Source organism: Canis lupus, chromosome 15 (assembly GCF_003254725.2).
Source record: "Canis lupus dingo isolate Sandy chromosome 15, ASM325472v2, whole genome shotgun sequence".
Lineage (NCBI taxonomy): Eukaryota > Metazoa > Chordata > Mammalia > Carnivora > Canidae > Canis > Canis lupus.
The window spans coordinates 44,649,366-44,674,176 of record NC_064257.1 but is presented as its reverse complement, the minus strand read 5'-3'; the positions used below and the strand labels follow the sequence as shown (position 1 = coordinate 44,674,176).

The 24,811-nt window shown below is 39.8% G+C and overlaps 1 protein-coding gene across 1 annotated transcript in view; it reads right to left on the bottom strand.

Annotated features, from left to right (window-relative positions):
• The window catches only part of LOC112654641 (14-3-3 protein zeta/delta-like), a 49,092-nt gene that overhangs the window by 21,393 nt on the left and 2,888 nt on the right, over positions 1-24,811 (bottom strand). The window contains 1 exon segment of the mRNA XM_035698980.2: positions 21,606-21,738. Within this exon segment, the coding sequence (XP_035554873.1) occupies positions 21,606-21,738 (133 nt within the window).

Here is a 24,811-nt window from a genome sequence, read left to right as displayed (position 1 = left end):
CAAGGACCAGCTCCAGGTGCCCTTGTCAGAACCCTGAATCCTGAGGCACAGGTAAGTACCCATGTCAATCCACCCTCACCTATCTAGCCTCTGTCTGCCTCCTCCAATCTGATAACCTCAAGATCCACACCCACAGTGTTTCCACAGTCACTACGTGCACATTTTGTCAGGTTCAGCATTTCCTTTGGCAAGTAGGCTACTTCTTCCCCAGCATGGCTTTTTCTTCCTTTTATATTTGCCTGGGGGCAGTGAGGGGAGGACAGCCTGGATCTTGAGGAAAACACAAAAGCAAGCATTATTTTGGGAGGCACCTACTTCAGGTGAGATCATTGATGTTTTCCAGGCAAGGGGGTTCTTCACCCATGACAAGGAGAGGAGCTGCCATCCAGGAAGATTCAGGCTTGTGTATATAAGTATCTCCATCCCAGGCCTCAATTTCCCACTCTTTACTTATCAAGGCCCTGACCTTGACCTACGAGACCTGTTGAAGCTACACAAGTTTCCTTTATAGCTGTGCCACCCTCAACCAACTCTAAGTGCAATCGTAAGTACAACGCTTTTCTGTGGCTGGAGATGAGTCTCATTGAACACTGCTGCCAGGTCCACTGGCTTTCAGAACATGGCTTAAGTTGATATTTAGATGCCCTCATTATTTTCTTTTAGCAAGGCCTCCAATGCCTCAAAAGCAGCTATACCTACACCACACTTGCTGCCCCTTGGATCAAATGTGGTAACTCCATGAATTTCCAAAGTCTTGTCCTCTACTTGTATGTCACTGGGATGCACACAGATAAAACCGCAGGTTAAAAAAATGTTAGTAACTGTGAAGTCACTTCTCAGGGCTATTGCCATCTCATTGACCTGATGGCTTTCAGATAATCAAATCCAAAATCCTATACTGATAGTCTCCTTTCTAGAACATTTCTACTAGCTTTCTTAGTAAACAAAACCTGAGGCAAAGCAAGTGTGCTAATGCTTTATTTATTGGTAGTGTAACCCCCAGGGCAGCCAGAGTCAAGAAAAAGGGAAAAAGGCAGGGCAGGAGAGATAGCAGATACAAGGCAGTCCATTACTGAGCTGGCCACAGCTTCGTAGGAAAACACAGCCAATGGCTTGATCATGTGAGAAGTCTCCACACAAACTGTTAGGAAACATCTTCTGAGAACAGCCCATTGAGGGAAGTGTTCTAGTTTTCTGCTGCTATGTAACAAACTACCTGAGAACATAGTAGCTTAAAATTAGCATTTTATTTTGCCCTTAAATCTGTGAGTCAGAAATCTGGGAAGGACTCAGCTGAGTGGTTCGTCTCTGATCCATGTGGATCAAATCAGCTGTGATAGCTGGGATAGAAGACCTATGATCAAGATGGCTTCTTCATTCATATGTAGCACCTGGTCTGAGATCACTAGATGCGGGCTCTTGGCTGGGAGCTCTGCTGGGGCTGTTGCCACATGGACTCTCCAATGGGGCTTGGGCTTCTCTCAGCATCATGGCTCAGTATCCAGGGAGCACATCCCAAGAAAAATCATTCCAGGAAAACTAAACAGAAGTTGTAAGTCTTCTTATGACCTTACCTCAGAAATTCAAGACTGTCGTTTCCACTATATCACTCAAACAAGCATCTAAGAGAAGGAAAAACTAGACTCTGCTTCTTAGTGAAAAAAGTAGCAAAGAATTTGCAGCCATATTTAATCTACCACAGTCCACAGACAGGGGGAAAGGACAGCCCACATAAGATGGTGATTACTGAGATGGCCAGAGTTTCACAAGAAAGCACAGCCAATTATTTGAACATTTCAATCTCTAAATGGGATGTGTGGAGAAACCACCTCAGAATAGTCTACTGGGGAGAAGAAAGAAAAATTGCTTTGCTAGTTCCTCACCCCCATATGGTCTCTTGTCCTTTGTTGGTCAAAGTTTGCCACATGAAGTGGTAACCTCTACTCTTGTAGGTTGTGTCACTTAGTCACCCTTCCCCTAGGAAGCTGTTGGGGAAGCCATATTCCTTGATCCATCGTATGGCCCTTCTGAGTTCTGAAGTAAGTGGGAGGATCAGAACCTCCAGGCCTGGTTGGTAAAGCTGCTGTAGCTCTTGGCAGTGGTAGGCATGTTGAGTCATTCTAAAGGCAGCCCTTAACCTGAGAGAGGTTATGATAGCCAATGGTGTTAGAAACTGGTGCTGAGTTACCTTAGGTGATGGCAATAGGAAGAGATCTCCACTGAGAGCAGGTAGGGCCGAGAGAATCTGGAGAGATGCTTAAATTAGGTCCAATGCCCACATCTAAACTTTGTCATTCAATCCAGCTTTCATGAGTAATAAAGCAGATGTTTTTATATTCATCTAAGGTTTCTTGCGGTTAATTTAGAACCATCTGTGCCTCTCTGAATTGGTTCCAAATTTGGGAGAGGTAGCTGGATATTTCGTTACCTCTCCAGATCTCCTACCCATGTGTATCTGCCTGTCTGATCTCTTGAAGGCTGTCTTTATAGACTGTATCTGTATGTTTCCCTGTTTTGTAGTTTCCAGTTGATTAAGCCAATGGGATGCACCAAGAGATCAGAGGGTAAGACAAAAGTAGGTTTGCCAAGGGACGCCTGGGTGGCTCAGTCAGTTAAGTGTCCACTCTTGATTTCCGCTCAGGCCATGATCTCAGTGTTGTGAGTTCAAGCACCACATTGGGCTCTGAGCTGGGTGTGGAGTCTTCTTAAGAGTCTCTCTCTGCCTCTCCATTTTCCCTTCCCCCCACCTCTCTCTCTCTTCCCCCTCTCAAAAAAAAAAAACCAAAAACAAAAACAAAAACAAAAAAGTAAGCTTGCCAGGGATGGCTGTGATTTTTCTTTTTTTAACAAAGACCACAGCTCCTACCAAGCAATCTTCTCCTACAGTAATTCCTAAATGGTTCCAGAAACTGCCTTCTCCCCTTGTCCTGGCAGGTCCAGCAGTAGTGGGACCACTCACCTCTGTTGCTAACCCTGATATACTGCACCATCCCTTGTGGATTTCCTTTAACACGGCCCACACCTTTGTAAAGTGTTCTTTTTAAAACTCTCCTTAATTACAAGTTTGAGCCTGTATTCGTTTCCTGGTGAGACCCTAAGGAACACAGGTGGGGACAGGAATATAATTAACTATCACCCCTAGATCCTCAAAAATGAGTCCTAATAATTATTAGTAGATTTCAAGTAAATACTCTTTAGTCATATATATAAAAATAAAAGTTTTATTATTGGTTCGTTGTTATCCTATAAGTAGAAAATAAAAGACTTCATTTTTTAATCAGTCTGAGGCTCATCAGGAGAGCCCCTAGGGCTCCACAAAACAATTGCAGGGATGGAGCAAAATGCCAACATGTTCTCAGGGGAAATAGATGGAGCTCTTATTTTCTACCATCTGCCAGGGATGAATTGGAAGTAAAGAGGTAATGAAAACAGGTAATTTATTCTTTTCAGGAAATAAGGCAAGTCTCAGCATTGATTTTATTAGGGCAAAAGGAATAGTACTAAGTGGCAAATATCCACGAATACTTTTATCTGAACATAATTCAACCAACTCTAACTCTAAAGCTGCACAGTCCAATATGGTGGCAAATAGTCACATGTGGCTATTTAAATTTGAATTCATTAAAATTAATTAAAACTTAAAATTCAGCTCCTTGGGCACACTAGCCACATAGTAAGTGCTCAATAGTCACATGTGGCTAGTGGCTGTAGCTTTGGACAGCAAGGATTAAAATTTCCATCACTGAAGAACATTCTACTGGGGCATCTGGGTGGCGCAGTGGTTGAGTGTCTGCCTTTGGCTCAGGGCATGATCCTTGAGTCCCAGTCTCCCTGCATGGAGCCTGCTTCTCCCTCTGCCTATGTCTCTGTCTCTTTCTGTGTCTCTCATGAATAATAAAAAAAAAAAACACATTATATTGGATAGCACTGTTCCTAAGAACAAATCCCTCATTTTCTTATGTTGTTTTTTAAATTACCATGTTTATTGAAGTTTTGGGGCACTAAAATATCAGATGCCAGAGAGCTATATTAAGTGTGAGTATGTTATGTGGAAAAGTTAAAGAGTTCTATACTGAGATTCTTTGGAGGAGAAAAGACTAGGACTTATTTCAGAATTTTTAAACCATGCATTATAAAATTTGTTAAATTTATTAAACAAAATAATAAAAGAAGATATTCAATTGAATTATTTGATTCAATTGAATAATTCAATTATTGAATTAAATATGTATGCTCTTTTCTCAGATATGAGAATCAGCATTATAGCAACTTAATTAATTTTGAAATTAATTCTTGGGGTGAAGAGAAAATCTTAAAAGTCAGGTAATATATTCAGAATTAATTTTTGTTTTAGCATGTTGAAAGAGAAAGTACTTTTTAAATAAAAGCATGAAAATACATAAGTAAAAACATACAACCCACCAACTCCAAGGTAAAGGAAAACTAACACTTTCAGTACTTAAGCCTGAAATCTGTTTGAAAACAATTGAGAAGTTAATTATTAAATATTCCAGTCATAATAAGACCACTTAAGAAGTAAACAAAGAAAAATCCATGTAGAATTGGTCAAATATCTAAGATATTAAAATGGGTTGGTGTATGAATAATACCAAATAAATAGTAAATTTAACTTTAGGTGAGAGATATTTAAATTACTTTTATGCATCTCAGTATGCACCCTTTGTATATTTTAGGATTAAACTGGCTTGCAATTTTTACTTTTAAACTTGAACAGAGGAGCTAGGGCTTCCTTAGAAGAGCTGTCATCAGGTCGGGTTGGGCTACCTTCTCCTGGAAAATATGTTAAATGCCAGATCAGACGAGTGGCCACTGAAAGTGCACTATTGGCTATTTTAAGTTGATATGCTGTTTTCTGGAAGGAAAACAAAACCTAGGAATACAAAAAACCTAGGAACATAAATTGAGGTCATCTTGGTCATCAATAAGTAGACTAAGATCGGTCAGTATAGCTGCCAAGATTTCTTAAGGACTTTTGAAAACCACACTTCTTTTCCTTATTACAAAAATAATTCATATTCGTTGTAGACATGTTAGAAAACACAGCTAAGCAGATAAAAGAGTATGAAAATGACCAATTTACCCTCTCTTGAGATAAACACTATTAGTAGTTTGGGAGTATCCTTCCAGAATTTTTGTGTCCTTGGATAGGAAATGTATTCATTTCAGTACTTGAGGGCGTAAAGGTAAGACTTCTAGGTTGAAATCTGCTTTTTTTTACATTGCAACATCTTGTACCATCAGAAATTTTTAAAACATAATTTTCTCAAAGAGCAGCCAAAATTTTTCTGATCTGTAGGGCAGTTGAACATGACTTTAGACTTGTGGAATCACTATAATGTACACCGGAAACTAATGTAACATTGTATGTCAACTACACTCAAATTTTTAAAAAATTTTAAATAATAATGCCCTCCACATTTTTCTTCCCAAACTTCCCTTTAATACTGTCAGTGTCTTTTCAAATCCAAAAGACATTTCATATCTATAAGGAAGGCAGACAATCACTCAGAAGAAACTAAGAAAATATTAGCCCTTCATCTTCAATTAAACTTGCAACATATCCCAAGATGAGAGGGTGACGTTCCTTAGTCAACGAGAAGTCCCTTCTGGGTGTTAAGCACGAAGGAAATGTCATCATTTTGTGTTTTAGGACCATCCTTCTGCAAGCGAAAAAAAAAACGGTGAGGAGGTTATTATCACAGAAAGAGGGGAAACAGCAGGTAGAACTGAGGAAGGAGCAGTGGGTAGGGAGGAGGGAGCACGTGCAACATTTGAAGTAGGAAGATTCGACAAATCTAACAAAGTAAACTCATAAACGGGGAGCAACAAGGAGAGCAAAGAGTCTACGTGCTGTCCCAGTTCTTTGTTTTTGACAAGCAAAGAGTCAACTATGGAAAGAGATGAGAATTATAGGAGAAAAGGGACATAAGAGGAGAAGCTTTGTGTCACACAAAATGGTGTCAGTTTTGATCACAGTAAGTTTGAATTTCCACAGGACGGCCAAGTGTAATATATGGGAAGTGCTTGCAAACACCACTCTGAAACTGAAGAAATGGGGCTGGGCTTAGGAGATAGATTTAGGACAGGGTTTCTCTATGACTGCAGGACTTCACAGGGCCTTTAGTTGGATGATGTGTACTGCAAATCTCCAGGAATGAGAGGCATATAGCTGGCATTTCTCAAACTTATTTGAACATGGAACCTAGTGTTCCCTGGAAAATCATTCTGGAGACACTGGTGTGTTGATGTCTTTGAAGGCTGGGCATGGATGAAATCCCCAGAGAAATTCTGTTGAGTGAGAAGGACAGAGTGCTGAAGATGACAGTCATTCAGATGTGTCTTTTTTTTTCCTTTTCAGTTCTCATTGGCAACACTGCTGCCCACCTTCACTTTACTTCTAGTCTCAGGAGCTTTCAGGCTTAGCAGGATTGGTGGCAGTATGCATGAATAAGAGAGACTGGGGAACCTTCTGGAGAAGAACTCATTCTAAGAGGGGAGATAAGCACTTGGTGAGGGTCAGCAACAATCCCTCAGACTGAGAAGGAGGGAGTTCTTGGACAGTCTGGTGTCCTTCTCCCCCACATCCCACTCTGACATCCTATTTGTGCCTGACTCCTCAGGAGAGACAAAGATTGAAAGAGCCTTTTCCACAACCCTTTTGAGATTCTGGAGATCCAAAGCAGAGCTCAACTTTGGGAATTGAGAAAACTGTGTTTTTGGGAAAACACAGCAGAATAATGTAAAAGGGGATATGAAGGATGCTGCCCATTTTATTCCAGAATGTAAAAGTTTGGTGTTTGTGGATTTCAGGCACTAGTTTTAACAACCAGCTCTCTGGGAAAAAAAAAATCAATAAAAGTCCAAATTTGTAGAACTCGTTGATTTTCGTGGTGTCAACATCCTTACTATGGTGAATTTCAAGCTATCCATGTGATGTCATTAGGCAGAGAGCTTGGAATAAATAGATATAGCACATCATTAAGTAATATTTTCACCATACAGGGACAATAGGTACAAGTAAATCTTCAGAACAGAGATCATAGAAGAATAATTAGGAATTGACGAGTTTAGAGTATTTATTGCTTTTGTTGTTAATACCTTATTTAATTGCAAATTTACATAATTTAGTTTCTAGTCATGCCTGTGTGTAACAACCACAGGCAAAATTCCTGAATGCCACAACCAGCTTGTGCCAGCGGTGTGTATGGCAGCAGCACACCATTGCCTTAGGCCCCAGAGGGCAGTGCACTCGGAATGTGGACACCATGGACCTGGAGCATCAGCAGTACCCCCAGTTCTGCACAAGGTTTATGCTGGCTGATATTTATTGAATTTAACTCAAAACACTCTTTAGCAAGGTCAGCTGCCATAGGTCCACAAATTTCCTTCATCTGTGTGAATACGGGCTTCCTCAGCCCTACTCTATGACAGAACAGTCTAGTCTGTTCCTAGACTGTTCCTAGAAAGTCTCTAGGAATCTTCTTGTAGATTCTTGCAATTCATCAGCGATTCCTCCTCCTTGCCAATCTATATTTTATTTGATATATTTTACTTGCCTCAGATGCCTAGCGACTTTTGTTCATGCCTCCCACATTCCTCTGGCTGTGGTTGGCTCTGTTTTTATACCTTGCCATCTTATTTTTCCAAAATAAAGTTTTTAATTTGTATTTTTTTCTGTATTAAAAAAAGCAACTGTGCATTTCTTTCAGGAAAACAATGAGAAAATATAGGGTGTTTTTCTTTTGAGAAAATATAGTTTAAAAAATATATATATAAAACACAGGGAACCTGAGTGACTCAGTCGGTTGAGCATCTGCCTTCAGCTCAGATCATGATCCTGGGGTCCTGGGAATGGAGCCCCACATCCAGCTCCCTGCTCAGCGGGGAGTCTGCTTCTCCCTGTGCCCCTCCCCCTGCTCATGCTCTCTCTCTCTCTCTCAAATAAATAAATAAAATCTTTAAATATATATATATATTTAAATATATACGTACATATATAACACTTATATATATAAAACAAACCTACCTGTTAAAGGAGAGCACTGTGGACATTATCACCTGTGCCCAGACATCTCCAAGGCACTTAACTGAATTTGCCTCACTATTGAAAGCCATCTTGAGGCCAGTTGTTCAATGGGTCGGCTTTTTTATGCCTTTTGAAGGGAGGGGTCAGAGTGAAGCTTCACAGCTCCTTTTTATTTCAATATCATTTAGACTAATGAGAGGTTATCCCCCTCGTCCCATTCTGACAGGCTACCTGTTTCTTCTATTCTTTCAATCTCTTAATTCATTTGAGATTTTTATCCATGATTTCGAGGGAGGACCACTTGGAAAAGGGCAACTTTGTAGTATTTTTCTATAGCATTTCTCTCTTCTCTACACCCATCAGAGCTGCCTTTTCTAAGTCCTAACACTTAGAAAGGTTTACTTTCTAAGTCCAAGACCCACAAAGAGGGTCTTGCTGTCTGTGATCTCACTTATCTGACAGGCAAGGCAGTTCTCAATATGGGGAGGAAGGATGGCCCCTACACTCTTTATTATACCCTTCCATGCTTCATCACAACCACACGTGTGTCTTCTGCTTGTACAAGAAAATTTTTCACTTTAAGAGAAGAATCCTGAATTGACAGAATCCCATCATACCACTTTCTCTTCTGACAAGAAAAAGCTCAGAGTGAGCACACGCACAGTGATTAAAGATGGCCTCAGCCACAGTTCCCTGGAATGAAACACGTGGTCCTACCTTGGCAGCATTGTCCACCGGGATGGATCTTCGTGGACACGCTGTGTCACTTGCTTCAGTTTCTGTCTGAGCCAGGATTGGACTGGCATGTGGCCTTGTTGAAATTGGCTCCACACCTTGTTTAAGTGGGCATCCCGCCACACTAATTGATGGGTATGAGTGCAGACATGCTAGAGAACCAGTATGCGCATCAGATCTGGGTACGAGAAGGATTTCAGCCCAGAAATATCAAAACAGTCAGTTGTGCTGAATTCCTGTGCCAGGGAAAGAAAGAAGATGGTATCAATGTCACTGCTGCAGCTTAGAGTGGGATTTATTTTTAAATGCCCCAAATAGCTGAAACAACAAGGAAGGTATAGGTCTGAGGAGGAGCAGGAGGGTCAAAGTTATTGACTTTCAAAAGAAATAGCCACTATCTGCCAACCAGGGGATAAGAACTTTTTTCATCCAAGTAGTTCCTTGATTAGAGTAACTTTTAAGCTGAGCACTTTGGGCAAACATAGAAATCAGAGTCACCATGTGGTAGGGCCCCAGGGGTAATCACAGAGGGGACTGCTGGAGGGTCAATACAGATAACCCCTCCCTACCTGGGAAATGACTCCTTCTGGTTGTCCTTGGTGCTCCAGCCACCCTATGGGATCAATCAGCTCTGCAGCAAATGGGTCTGGCAGGCCAGTCATTAAGAGCATAGTCATCACCCAGCATTGTCTTGTCAATTGCATCTGTGCTACAGAAGAATCCCTCCATTAAAGGGACAGCTCAGCAACAACCCAATTTTAGTGCAGAAGGGAGAAATGTGACAGTATGAGCGTGAGAAAGATTTTGGAGAGGGTTCTGAATGTGTGCTAGTTAGCACAAGACTCTAGGCTCCCCTCTGTGGCTGGCAGTGACCCGCTTCAAACAGCCTGATGACAAACAGTACAGGAGAAAATTAAGGTGAAGGACTCAAACATTTAATAACAAAGATAATGGCTCATTAAGACGTAGGACCCGGTAAGAGACCATCTCACAGGGGATAAAATTTGAACCTCAATGTAGCCCTATGTCCCAACGTAATACATAAAACCAAATATATAGCAGCTATGGTTGAACTTTGAGAAGTATCTGAAGATTTTAAAAACTCATTCTTTGAATGGTTGCATCATTATTTGAATGAATTGACAACATACTAGAATATGGATCTATCAGTTCAGCTCCCCCTCAGCTTTTGAACTGACTCCATTTTATTTATTTTTATTTATTTAAATTCAATTTGCCAACATATAGTATAACACCCAGTGCTCATCCCATCAAGTGCCCCCCTCAGGGCCCATCACCCAGTCACCCCATCCCCCTGCCCACCTCCCCTTCCATTACCCTGTGTTTGTTTCCCAGAGTTAGGAGTCTCTCATGGTTCGCCTTCCTCTCTAATTTTTCCCCACTCAGTTTCCCTCCTTAACCTTGTAATCCCTTTCACTATTTCTTATATTCCCCATATGAGAGAAGCCATATGATGATTGTCCTCCAATTGACTTATTTCATTCAGCTAAACTCCCTCCATTTGATTAACACTTGCATTTCTGTGGCAAATAGAGAATAGAAGAAACCATTGCTCCAAGTCCAATTTTATGTCATCTCTCTCTTACTGATCATAAAAGTGCTTCATGTTCTTCCAATATTTAAATAATAAAGGCAAGATAAAAAATTATAGTAATAAAGGAAATGTAATCATATTTAGCTCACTTTTCATTTTTCCCTACTTTTTTTTTTTTTTTTTTTGATGTATCCTTTTTAAAAAGTCAGCCTAAAAGGAACAAAATTAGGATAGGGTGGTGGGAACCAAATCAAAAGCTTCTTAGTCTCAGGTAAAATAAAGTTATTGGAAATAAGGTTATTTTGATCTTACTTTTGGCCCTGAGTTTTCACTTCAAACCAATGGAAGGCATTGAGTTCAGAAACAAAACCCAAAAGGAAACTTTGTATTACACTAGGAGATGGTACTGGAAGGACGAGGGAAGTTGATTGGGTATCTTTTATTGAAAAGTAAGCAAAATCATTGGGGGCTAATTGTTCCACTTCTAATGTCTTCTAATGTTAGATTTGTTTTAAGCTTCTTGCATAGAAATGTGTGTCCGTAATTCCCAGTAGCAGTCATTAGAATAATTTATCCTTGTGGATATTTCCTTATCTTTGATTCAAATCACATAAATTTTGGTGAGTCCAATCAACTTTCTAAACTACCTGTTGGAAAGTATCTCCACTATTCACAAGAAGTGTTGAAAAGTTCTAACTTGGTGGGAGTGAATTTTTCAAGCATTTTCTCTTTGTGGCTAATTAAAGGTCAGAGGAAGAAAGCGGGTCATCTCCCTCCTCAGTTTCCCCTATGTAATTTGTACATTTATCCTGCCTGATAACCTTTAAAATCCTAATTCCTCAATTACTTCTGACATTCCAAATGCTGCTCAGAAATTGTGTTCCTGTCCCACTTTTTCTTTTATGATTTCTGCTTTGGAAACAGGGCTGATGCATGATTGATTGGTGACTCACTCAATTCTGAGTATTTTCCTCAGAAAACAACCACTCAACAACCAATTCTGTGCAGAGTAAGAAATGACTTATTTGGCCCTAGAGGCACCGCTCTGCCTAGTGTTCAACTCAGTTCCCAGCGGTCACACATGGGGTCTGCAGGCACACCCCGTGGTTGCGGTCACCGGGTCCCACCCATGCGTTTCCCAACCTGTCCTGACCCCGTAGCAGCCCAGGCCACCAGCTGGTGGGGGCCAGGATTCGCCCTGCTGTAGCCATAGGCCTTTTAGGATACCTGAAGTGAGTCTCTAGAATGTCCCAGGCCCACTGAGCAACCCCCTCCCTGTATTAGTTTTCTGGGGCTGCCATAACAAAGTACCACCATCTGGAGGCCTTAAGACAACAGATATTTATTGCCTCACAGTTCTGGAGGCTAGAAGACCAAAATCAAGGTATCAACAGGGCGTGCTCCCTCTGAAACTTGGAGTGGGGAGCTTTCCTTGTTTCTTCTAGTTCTCTAGCCCCAGACATTCCTTGGCTTGTGGCGGAATCACTCCAACCTTCATTCGGGACTCTCTTATTTCTCCTCACATAGTCATCTGCGCATGTCTGTGTTTAGTATCCAAATTTCCCCTTTCTATAAGGACGCCAGTCATATTGTATTAGGCTCACCCTAAGGACCTTACTTCAACTTTGCTGCACCTGCAAAGACCCTGTAACCAAATGGAGTGACATTCTGAGGCATTGGGCATTAGAACTTCAACATATCTTTGGGGGGGCACAATTCAACCCATAACACTCCTTGACCCTTCACCATGCTGGCCCAGTTCTTCTGTTTTCATTCTATAAATATGTCTATTTGAGGACCTACTATGTGCCACACACTGACAAAGCACCAAAGACAGAGCAGCGCAGAAGACCAAGGAGTGCATGGAGGGGAGAAGGGAGAGAGGGAGGTGTTGTGTCGCTGGGTACTGCCTGCTAGCCTTCTTCTGCAACTGGCCCTTGAAAAGCTTCCACCTGCCTACCTGCTATTCTGACAGCTGCTGCTCACTCACCTGGCTGCACTCTGGATTCTCTAGCCACCAGCCAGAAATCCAGAAATTGGACTGTAAGGATCCTGATTATCTGGGTCTCAGCAGCCGCCACCTGCTAGTATGAAGTATGGACTTCTACCCGGACTCTGAGCCCATGTCCTGCCTCTGAGATCAGAACAAGTTTTTATATCTAGGATTAATTCCCCCTCAGCCCTCACTACATTTAACCTTAGCTTCTTCGGCTTTCCTGCACCCCTCTTTTGAAGATTTATTTATTTATTTATTTGAGAGAGAGAGAGAGAGAGAAAGAGAGAGGATACTAGTCATATCATATTAGAGCTCACCCTAATGACCTCACTTTAACTTACTACCCTGCAAAGACCCTATTACCAAATTAAAGTCACATTCTGAGGTACTGCATATAGGAAAGGGGCAGAGGGGAAAGAGGGAAAGAGAGAATCTCAAGCAGACTCCCTGCTGAGCATGGAGCCCATGGTGCTGGGCTTGATCTCATCACCCTAAGCTCACAGCTGGAGCTGAAACTAAGAGTTGGACACTGAGCTGACTGAGGCACCCAGGTGTCCCCATCCCCCTCTTTTGGTTGAAGCCTCCAACCAACTGTGTTTCTGATCCCCAAACCTAATGAATTGTTTTCATCAGAGCACCCTAGTCTACAGCTCTATTCATTGCAATGGAAAATGAGTCGATACAGCTGTATGATCCATGTGATGCTCAGCAGTATCAGGTGCCTCTCCTTTTTAGGAAGACATTTGGGACTTGTATCTTGGATCTAGGCAGGATTGGGAAAGAGCTTTGCAAACCCCTTTTCTGGAGGCACCAAGTGGGTCTCTGCTCCTTGTGGCAGCTAACTCACAGAATCAGACCTGCCCTATGTGAATAGGGTGACAGCTGAAAATGGTGGAGGGCTTTGGAGCAGGATATCTCTGGCATAAGTTAGATCTAGAAACTGATCCCACCAAGTGAGGGGGTGGGGTTTCATCCTCTCAAAGGCTTTGAGTTCATTTGAGAGAGTCCAATTTTCAAAGTTTAGAGAAGTCAAAGGTTTGTTTCTTTTTTTAAAAGATTTTATTTATTTATTCATGAGAGACACACAGAGTTAGAAGCAGAGACATAGGAAGAGGTAGAAGCAGATTCCATGCAGGGAGCCTGATGTGGGACTCGATCCCAGGAAAAGGCTTGTTTCTCAAAGGATCATCTCTCAGCTAAATGATGGCCTTCCAGCAGTAAAGCAAATGTTATAGTTAAAGTATTTCCCACTTCACGACTAGGTTTGGGAAAAGCAGTCCTTTTGCTGAGGTAGACTCCCTGTTTAAATGAAACAATAATTATGAAAACCAGAGATCTCTCAGCACAGTCTGCCATCTGTTGAGCACCTGCTCCTTGGGAGAGGCTTTACAGATATGATCTGTGGTCCTCATTTCATCCTGCAAGTTGACTGGTTATCTCCCACATTTTCTCGTCCTTCTTGTAGGAAATGCTTCTCTAACTACAATAATGTAGCTATATTGAGCCAGAAAGAAGTCAAGAGTCCTCTGAGATTCTAGAATTTGAGACAGAGAGCATGAGGCAGGTATTTTCTGGAGATAGCAACATGAGAATAAGAGACAAGTAATGGAAGAAGCTGGACAATAAGAAGAGTAAATGAAACACAGGGGTAGCCAGCCCTGCCTTGCCTCCTGGTTTGGTCTTTATTGCTTCCTATGAGATACCACAGTTTTCCTTTGTTTGTAATCTCATTTGAATGGCTTTTTTATTACAATCTAAGTACTAATATGAGTCTATTTTCCCATTTTACAGATGCAAAATCTGAGTCTTGGAGAAGTTTAAAATTTTGCATACGATTATATGACCAGTAAATGGTGGAAGCAAGATTTATATCTGGGTCTGGGAGACCAAAGTCTAGGACACTGGAGTCGGGGAGACTCTAAGAAGTTCTACACCCTATTGAGTTCTTATAGCTGTTAGATCCAGCTATGTGCTATTTCTGTGAAACATACTTAAAGCAAACTGTCACTGACTGAACATAAAAAAAGGCAAAGATATACCAGCCAAATGTAAATCAAATGGCATGTAAAAGATATTTGTCAAAAATATAGATTGTAATGCAGAAATCATTAGTGTAATGGGAGATATTTTATATTGATTTAAAATACAATATAAAAAAGATAAAATCATCAAGAATTATTTTACCCAAGCAATTGTGATCAAAATACATATAAAACCCAAAATTGGGCAGCCTGGGTGGCTCAGCAGTTTAGCACTTGCCTTCAGCCCAGGGCATGATCCTGGAGACCCGGATCAAGTCCTACATCAGGCTCTCTGCATGGAGCCTGCTTCTCCCTCTGCCTGTGTCTCTGCCTCCGTCTCTCTCTCTCTCTCTCTCTCTGGTCTCTCATGAATAAATAAATAAAATCTTTTTTTAAAAATCCACATTTAGGAATGAAAGGAGAATTGTCAAACCCATAATCACAATGGAGACTCTCATAGTTTTCAAAACTTGGCAAGTCAAGCAGTCAAAACCTATAACGTTATAGAGAATTTGAATCAATCACAAACAATTAATAGGCTAGCCAAGATACAAAAACTACACATTCTTTCCAAATTCCTATAGAACATTTAAAATTTTTATTATGTAGCAGGCCATGAAGAAAATCTCAATAAAGTTTAAATACTATATACAGCCACATTCTCTGATCATTATGCAAGAAAACTAGATATTAAGAACAAAACGTATCCAAAATAAATCTAAATACTTGTGGGGGAAAGACGACTTTAGTCATTCTTTAAAAAAACCAAAGTATTCAGAGTGGGGTACATCTACATGTGTGGCATAAATACATTTCCAAATTAAATTAAAATAACAAGGGTTTTGAAACAGTTTATAAAGCAATTTAATTTTTTATATATTTAAAAGGATATTCACATATATGATATTAAATACATAAATAACTTTTCTGGAAGAATGCACAAGAATCTGTTGACATTGGCTATCTTAAGAGAGATGGCATAGTGATCGGGTCAGGGAGGGGAACATTATAGAGAATTTAAATCACACATAATTATAAGCTATACAAAATACAAAATTACACATTCTTTCCAAGTCTATAGTGAATATATTTTAAAGTTTATTATGCAGCAAGCTACAAAGAAAACTTTAATAAATTCCAAGCACTATATACAGACTATGTTCTTTACATGAAGTGAGCATAACTAGTCAAAGGCTAACAAAGATTGTACATAAAGGAAAACTATAGACCAAATTTTCTTATTAATATCAATTAAAATATACTAAATAAAATAATAACAGAACCCAGAAGCATACTGAAATGATAATACACCATGACTATGTGGAGAAGGAGTATTTGTTTCAAGAATGTAAGAATATTCCAATATTTTGAAATCTTTAATTCCTTGTATTACTGCGTACAAGGAGAAAAACCATATGCTTATTTCTGCAGATGCTCAAAAGCATTTGATACAAATATATTTATTGTTATATATTAATATATTCAAATATATAGTAGACCAAATTATTGACAAAATAAAACTAGATGGAAAATTTTTCAACATGATATTTATCTGTATCTTTATCTGATTATGTATCTGTAGATACTGATATAAGTATAGACGTCTTTTCTCCAAAAACAAGGACTCGACTCATTTATTTGAACTAAACTGTGACTGCTGTTTACCAATTGGCTAGAAGGTCACATTACAGGCACAGTCAACCTGTGCCCGCATCTGATGTAGATCCCTTCTGGGCCTGAAAATTGTAAACAAAAATTTCTTTCCAGGGCACCATGCACACCCCAAGACTGTAGCTTTTGTGTGGAATCCAAGTATCAACTTGCTCCTTCCTCAAAATATGGCAACTTACATTTTTTGAACAGGAAGTCACAAGAGACATTTAAGTGTGTAAGGAAATACCATCTGTAGATAATATAGCCTTCAGATGACTGTGAAGACCTCTCCAAAATGAGGCTATTCTTGGTTACTTGGGGTTGCTTTCCAAATAGATATCTTGTTATGCATGCACACTATCAAGAAATTATCACTATAATAGGAAATAGGAATCATTCAATTAGAAAAAGCAGTATAAAATTTGTCCTTTACTGTGGCTAAAGTGATCAATGATACCACTGGAGCCCTCAAAGGCATTTAGCTCAGCCTCAACTCACTGACCAATCTTGTTACAAATGACAGACTTGCCCTCAACTTCCTCCTCAAGGGCCATGGAGGAATATGCAAAATGAATACCATATCCTGCTGTACCTGGAGTAATTCCATGGCCAAATAGAAAGATCAAAGCAGAAACTTAAGGAAAAAGCCACATGACTCTCTAAGGTAGGGCTTGAAGGTTTCTGAGATTTGTTAGGCTGCTTGGCCCAGAACTCGGAGGCGGCATGGTTGTGGTCAGTACTCTAGCTAGGTTGCCCTCATCCAGCTGCTTGGAATCTTGTTACTAACAGGCCTAATTATGGTAGCCTCCCAAGTGCTACATGGGACAGAGTCAATGGAATTAGTCCCAGCCTTCATCATTCTGATTACTAAGAGTAGCCGGGTTGCGACATGCTAATGGGAAAATTCTCCAGAAGCCAAGACTGTATAAAATAAGGGGTGGGTATTGTTGAGAGGCCATTTTCTACTGATCTGCTGCATTCCTGCCCACCTTGAAAACAGATACTAACTGCCCTTAATTCCAGACTATCTTTTCAAAGATGTTTGTGTAGCAAACAGTCTCAGAAGATAAAGAAGAGCAAAGGGTAGGTTTGCTTACAGCTTTGGACAATAAAGATAATGTCTCCCTCTGGAGCAAAGATCAGGCATAGTTTACTGCTTAATATAAAAGTTCAAGTTCCCTAAGCTCAGGATTCCTATCCTGTAATGCAACCACTGCATGTGCAGGCATCTATCTGCATCACTCTCCTAAGACTTGGGAGCAAGGATAATTGGCAAAGTATGCTGATGTTCATGCTTATTGCTGTGCTGGGAGTTTTCAAGTTCTTTTTCTCCAACCTAGGAGTCTCATGTCTTCGGCCCGCATTCATGGAACTGTGGCAGACCAACTTGTTAGCTTGCAAGTAGGGTAAGATCTCAAGACCTCATACTTCTTGACAATAATAGAAAATAGAGACTGACTTATCTAGGCCAGTCTACAGAGAAAACCACTTTTTAAATAAAAATACTGTGGCTTCTTGTCAAATAAGACTTGAGGTTGTCTTGATATACCTTGGATCTAGAGGCATTGTGAAAACCTTCCCAAAGGTCCCTTCAAATATGACCTCCAGGCCCACACATTCAGTCTAGATTCTTCCATTCTAAAATTTCTAAGTCTTGCTTAAGTTCTACCTTTGAACCTACTTGAAGAAAGTATTTCTTTATCTAATACACAAAACTTCTCTCCAGGGATATTAGGCTGTCCTACAAAAATGTAACACTGGTTTCTTCATTTTTCTTTTGGGTATTTCAATAGCTCTGAGCCCTTAGAAATAAAACTCTCACATAAATCACTTATTAATCATTTATTAATTTATGAAATATTTTTAACACCTGGTATATCCAACACATAGTAAGTGTTCAGTGACTACTTATTGAATGAAAGAAATTTCAATCTAGTAAGGAAATAGCCCTCAATCAAATCAATCCTCAAATTATATATAATTACAAACTGAAAAGTACCATAGTGGAAAAATTCTAGGGAAAGAGACAGCATTACGAGTAATATAGGAAGTGACACTGAAACTGGGAACTGAAGAAGGAGAAGGAGGAGAGGTTAACTGAACAAAAGGATGGTGATAAGCAATACATTTCAGGAAGAAGGAAGAGTATTGACTCACTTTTCTTGGTCCTCCTCCTTTTTTCCAAATCTTGTTTGATGGCCAGCTAGAAAAGTCGGCTTTTCCTTTCAAGAGACCTCATTTCCCACCCCCCGATCTCAGGTGGAATTGGTGCCCAAATTCACTATTATCCAGAGGGCCTCAATGGCAGGTATCATTTTTGTCTACTTCATCAGTCCCTTCACTGACTCCAAACAGATTTCCAATCTCAGCAGTCTTCAACCATGCACTTGCTCACTGAGGGGGCACACCCCACTCTCTCCTGATTTGCATACCCTGAGCCCAAATACTCGTGCAACTTTTATCAGTTACCCACCTCTGTATATATCCGCAGTTCTCATAGTTATCTCATCCCTCAAGTGACTTCAAAAAACAAGAGTTGCATTAAGCTTTATGATACAACATACCTTAAAGAGATGATGGAAATAACAGAACTAGAAAAATAGAATCTCAACTCCTTATGGGGTCATTTGTGAGCACAGCAAATTCTTGTACTAAATGACCTGGCATTTTTCTGAACAAAGTAAATGGAAAGTTAGCTAGCCACAAACAAATGCCTAGTGGCCAATGGCAAACTTCATTTATTACAGTAAATACTGCTCCCATTAATCATATTAAGGTACCAGCTATCTCCCCATACAAGTGTCGGAGCATCGCGAAACTGTACTTACTGACCACTCTGTAAAAAAGCATAGAAATGTCTGTGTTTTAAACATCCTCCTTAATCATTCAGATCAGAAGAGGGATGTGCCATTGAGTGGAGGAAATATGTGACTGACATTGAGTGTGGTATAAGCCTATCTCATGTTCAAGCTTTGCTATGGGCCTGGGTAAAGCACCAGTTCTGGTCAATGCCAGCCAAATTTGCTGTCAATAATAAGATAAATCCATGACAGGGTAAGAATTGCTGTCTACAACAGAAAACTGCTTCTTGTTAGTGACATTACTTTGCTGTTCTATGACCTGCTTCTTCGGGTGATGAATAATATGACAGGCTTTTTGTGTGCTTGTCCAATAAAATTTATAGTTCCTTGCAGTGAAATGAAACTGGGTATTGAAGCTCTGTAAAACGCGAAGCTGATATTTTCTTAGATATTAACTTGAATTAAGCCTGTTATGATGCCATTTTCATTTGGAAAAAAAATAAAATATATGATTGCTTTTTGGAGATATGACTTCTGAGTCTCTGAAGTATTTTCACTTCACCCAGGCTTTCTCTTTCCAAATTAAAAGTTCAACACTGAAGACAAGAAGTCATGATTATTTGAGAAGTTCTTGTCTAGGGAGTTTATATTTTAAATTCTATCAATTTTTTGTTTTGAAATTGCAAACATAATAAGTGCTAATGTAGTGGTGATTGAAAGAAGATTTCATTCCCTTTTCTCTTAATGTTAATGCAAAACAAAAGTACAACAGATAAGGAGTGTCTGTGGGTATAATAGGGAATATCAGTGAAACTCATTTGTTATTGAAAAGACAATCAATAAAGCCTTTCCAAAAAAATAAATCAGGGGAATAGTTTCTTCTTTCACTTTGAATGAATAAGGAGAGAATCATAAAATTTAAGAGGGATGAATCCAAAGATTGATAGCAGCTGGCTGTAGTAGGCACTCAGAGAGAAAAATCCAAAAATGGGCTCTCCTCAGTCACACTTCACAGAGCTCTGCGGTCTGTGCAGAGACTGAGGAGGCCTGCAGATTGAGTGCTAGGACTCAGAATTCAACTCAACTGTGCTGAGTATTTCTATGAGTAGGTTTCCATGAGTGAAACATAGTTCCCAAGTTCAGGTTAACTTTTTAATAAAAAGAGAGAGCGCGCAAATAGTTCATCATTGTACAGAGGAGCCAGTTCACATAGGAACTAACAAAGTATCCCACTTAATTGTAATTCCATAGCGTTCTCACAGTATGGCTCCCACCACTGACAGACTTGTATTGGTGGGGTTAAGAGCCACTGTGCTCTTTTGCTCCACAACCCTACTCATATTCTCACCATAAACCAAGAGTACCCACTGTGAGGAAAACCTTCCATAGATAAGCGGTGAAAGGGGAACAGAAAGTACACTAACTGGAAGTCTTCCAAATCACCTTCCTCTCCATCAAAAATTTCTAGTTTATCTGCCAACTTGAAATAACTAGGAGTTTCTTTTTCCTCTTAGTTCTTCAAAGTGCTAAAGGCTGGGGTTTTCCGTAATCAAAACAGCAAAGTAAATTGTCTCGTGTCTCCTGGCTATAAGTTCCCATTCTGAGAAGCTTAGTGTGTCTACCACAGTCACAGCCTCTTCTGAAAGACCTCTCTGTGCATAGGTCAGTGGGGTGGTATCCTGTGGTATCATCCACAGTGATGGCCACAGATGATTGGACCAGAGATGGGTGTTTGTTAGCCAATGATAACTTGGCTAGAGGCCTATGAGGGAGCACAGTACAAGAGCTCAGTCATAAAAGGAGGTTGGGTAAGAGTTGAGCCCAACCAGAAGCTCTTTGAGACATTGAGTACAAAGCATTCTGAGAGAGTCAGCAGGCTGGAGAGGCCAAGAGACACACACACACGCAAAGAAGGAAGTAAGCAAAAACTGCCTGGTAGTGGAAGCTCTGAGTAAACAAAAAATCTTGAGATAAATACAGGAGATTAAAAATAGTTATTCAAAGGGCGCCTCACTGGTGCAATCGGTTAAGCTTGGAACTCTTCTTGGTTTCAACTCAGGTCTGATTTCAGTTTCAAGAGACACCCCACCAACCTGTGCTGAGAGCATGTCTGCTTGAATTTCTTTCTCCCTCTGCTTCTACCCCCTCACCCTATGTGCTCGCTCCCACTCACTCTCTCTTTCACTCTCAAATGAATAAATCTTGAAAAAATAGTCATTCAATTATAGTAGTAACAAGAGCAGACACAGAAGCCAGAAAGAGTAGAGAATTCATTCTAGAAGAATAAAATAATAAGTGGAGCTAAGCAGAGTGGAAGACTTGAATCATGAACATGGCCAGCTGTCAAGGTCACTGTCAAGACATTAGATAGACACACTGTGAGAGCTTTCATTACATGCTCAAGAGTAGTAACATTTTATGTTTAGTTTTCTAGGGTTAGTTTGGGTTATTTTTACTTTTTCTGGGTTTTCTTATTTTCTTCTGTAATCTTAAAATCAGCCCTGTTAACTGAGATAATAGACTGTTCTGTATTCCTTACATCTTGTAAGAACCTAGCAGTTCTTCAGATCACCTTGTAAATGGCTCAGAGCAACATGCTCAAATGCAATAAAATTCAAAGATCTCCACATTGTACTGTTTTAATAAGCAGGGCCTACAATATGTTCCATTCTCTTTGAAGAAGATATTCCACTATGCCCAGGACTCTAAGACTCCTGGAAACTTCATTGAAGTGGTAGGCCCCTTTGTCTCTTTTTATAGGACACAGTTCCTTCTCCCTGGCATACATGTATCTTACCAAGCAAGGCATCTGGATACCTCCTCATTTCAGCTCTGTGCCTGATGATACCATCGATATAGGGTACCACTATGATGACGCATAGGATAATGAGATGTTCAAAGTGCTTGTGTACTGTACTCTGACATGGAACCTGAAAATTGACATAACCCTGAGGCAAAAGAGTAAAGGTGCTCTACTAAATAGGGGAAAGCAAACTGGGCTATTTTCTCTGCTCAGGGGACAACAAAGTAGAGTCTGAAGGTAAAATCTGGTTCATTGTTTATTTTATTGACACACTTTATTTTTTAGAATGATTTTAGATTTATAGAAAAATCGATCATTGTATAGAGAGCACCTATATAACTCCCCCTCCAACAATTTCTTCGATTATTAACACTCTACATTAGAATGAAACACTTGTTACAGTTAACAAACCAATATTGATATATTATTACTAAATAAAGCCCATAGTTTATCTAGACTTCCCAAATTTTTACCTAACATTCTTCATTTCTGCTCTAGGATCCCATTCAAGATATCTCATTACATTTAGTTGTCATATGTGCTTAGGTTGCTTGTGGCTATGACAGATTGTCAAACTTTCCTTGTTGTTGAAGACCCTGACAGTTTAAAGGAGTAGTAATCAGGAATATTATAGAATCTCCTTCTATTGGAATTTGATAATTTTCTCATGATAAGACTGAGATTATGGATTTTTGGGAAGAATTTTGGAGACTTAAAATGCCATTTTTATCACATTATATCAAGGTACATATTATCAATCTGATTCACAACGGTTGATGATGACCTCCATCACCTGGCTAAAGCATTACTATTTGTAACAGTACTATTTAAAATAGTACTATTTTACTATTACTGTTACTGTTTGTCAGATTTCTCTACTGTGAAATTACTTTTTCCTGTCTTTCCATACTGTACTCTTTGGAAAGAAATCACTATGCTCAGCCCACAATTAAAGAGTGGAGAGTTGTACTCCTCCTCCTTTAGGGTAGGGAATCTATAAGCTTAGAATTTTTCTGCATGAGACATTGTCTCTTCTTCTCATTTACTAATTTATTCAATCTTTTGTTTGTTATCGGTATGGGTTCATGGATATTTACCTAATACTTTGGGTTACAATCCAATACTACTTTATTTTGTTGCTCAGATTGTTTCAGCTTTAGCCTTTGGGAGCTCTTTCATTTGGCACCCTTGACATATCCCCCACAATGTGATTTTTTTCTTTTGAACACCTTACTTCTTGTTTTTGCTTTGTTTTGTTTTTAAGGATTTTATTTATTCATGAGAGACTCAGAGAGAGAGAGGCAGAGACATAGAGAGAGAAGCAGGCTCCCGGCAGGAGTCTGATGCGGGACTTGATCCCAGGATCCAGGGATCATGACCTGAGCCAAAGGCAGACGCTCAACCACTGAGCCAACCAGGAGCCCACTTTTTGGTTTGTGTTGTGTGTTTCTTAATCCAGTCTTAGAATCAGACAATCTTCCAAGAAGCTGTCTTTCTTTTTATTGGTGAAATATGTTAGAATTATGCCCAAGATCTGGGCACAAGATGTGCTTGTTGCTACCGGGGCATTTACTGCCTATTTTTGTCAATGAAATTTTACTGGAATGCAGCCATGTCTATTTGTTTGTGCATGGTCTGTGGCTGCTTTTGTCTTCCAAAGACAGAGCTGAATAGTTGCAACAGAGGCCATATGATCTGCAAAGCTTGTATTACAATCATATATTAAATTATGTATGATATATAATATTATAATTATAATATTAGTGTATTATTTATCATATGTTAATTATATCATATATATTATCTGGCATCATACAGAAAAAGTCTGCCAATACCTGGAATAGAGTAAAAAGAATAAACTTAACCAGTCCCTTCAAACATAGGTTCTAGAAATTCCCCCATAAGGGAAGAAGACCACATCTGGAGCAGAAGCTGCAATTAGAGTCATCATCTGATTGAGTTTACAGTAATCCACTGGGGTCTCTGAGATCCATTTGTGTTCTACTCCAGTCAAACCAGGAAGTTACATGGAGATGCTAAACCACTCTCTGCTTCCAATATCCAATTATGTCATTAGTCTTAGCAGTCTCTTCATAAATGTTAGATGGGTTTGATGAACAGTTTTTGGGTAGGACCTAGTGGGAACCCTAGAATACCACCCCCCACCAAGATAAAAACAAATTCTCTTTAATTTAAATGTGTCTTATCCCCCTCCTTGACCTAGTGCCCCTGAATCCATTCCCTAATAATGTTCCAAAGATACTTTGATAAAGGGGGGAAATTGACTCTTTTGTTATATAAAGCCTATTGCTTTGACATTTGACTTTGTAATTGCTCCCCCCCCCCCACCCAAGGCATGCTGCCATTTAATTATAGGTCTGTAGACAGTGAAGAATTTTGGGAGCTTAGAAATAAAGAATTGACATTTCCTTGTAGAGTCAGTCCTCAGAGAGGTTATTACAGGATTTTCTACTAAGGCAAGAACAACTTCTTCAGCGAGTTGATTCTCATCAGGACATAGACTAAGGCTTTTTGCTTTCTGTAGCTAAAATTCAGTAGAATTTTTCAAAGCTAGTGTCCTTATAATGCTTTGTGGACTGCTATGTATGGACACATGTTCTTCTGTGCCGCCACTCCCCACCAAGAGACCCAGTGCAGTGGGGGATCAAAATAGTGTGAGGCCTCTGAATCCTTTCATACAACCCCATTTCTCTTCTCAGGGTTCCACATTTCTTATGTTCAGTGTTCTATCCACAAAGCTGAGAACTTAACAGATCACAGCAAACTTCGTAATTAACCATTGCATTTGCCTCACAGTAATTCTGACCTCGCTGCAATGGATTATTTTAGCATAGTTATATATGATCCCCTTTTTTTCTAGTCATGCTTTGAGCTGAGAATTTAGTGATTTGAGGTCATTATTTTCTTTATAAGCTACTCTTGATTGCTCTTAGTAACCATCCCCACCTCCTCCCCACATTCTTTGTGTGCTTCTTTCCTTCTGTTCTATTCAATAGCATTAGCTGCTTGGATTCCCCAAACTTGATTGTTTCACCTCTGCATGCCATAAGCTAACAGATTCTTATTCTTGAATACTATTACTAGGACTTTCTGCCCTCATCCCCAACTTTCCAGAAAATTAATCCCTGAATCCTTCCCTCTCCTCTTTCTTGGGATGCTGGAATCACTCCAATTTCTAT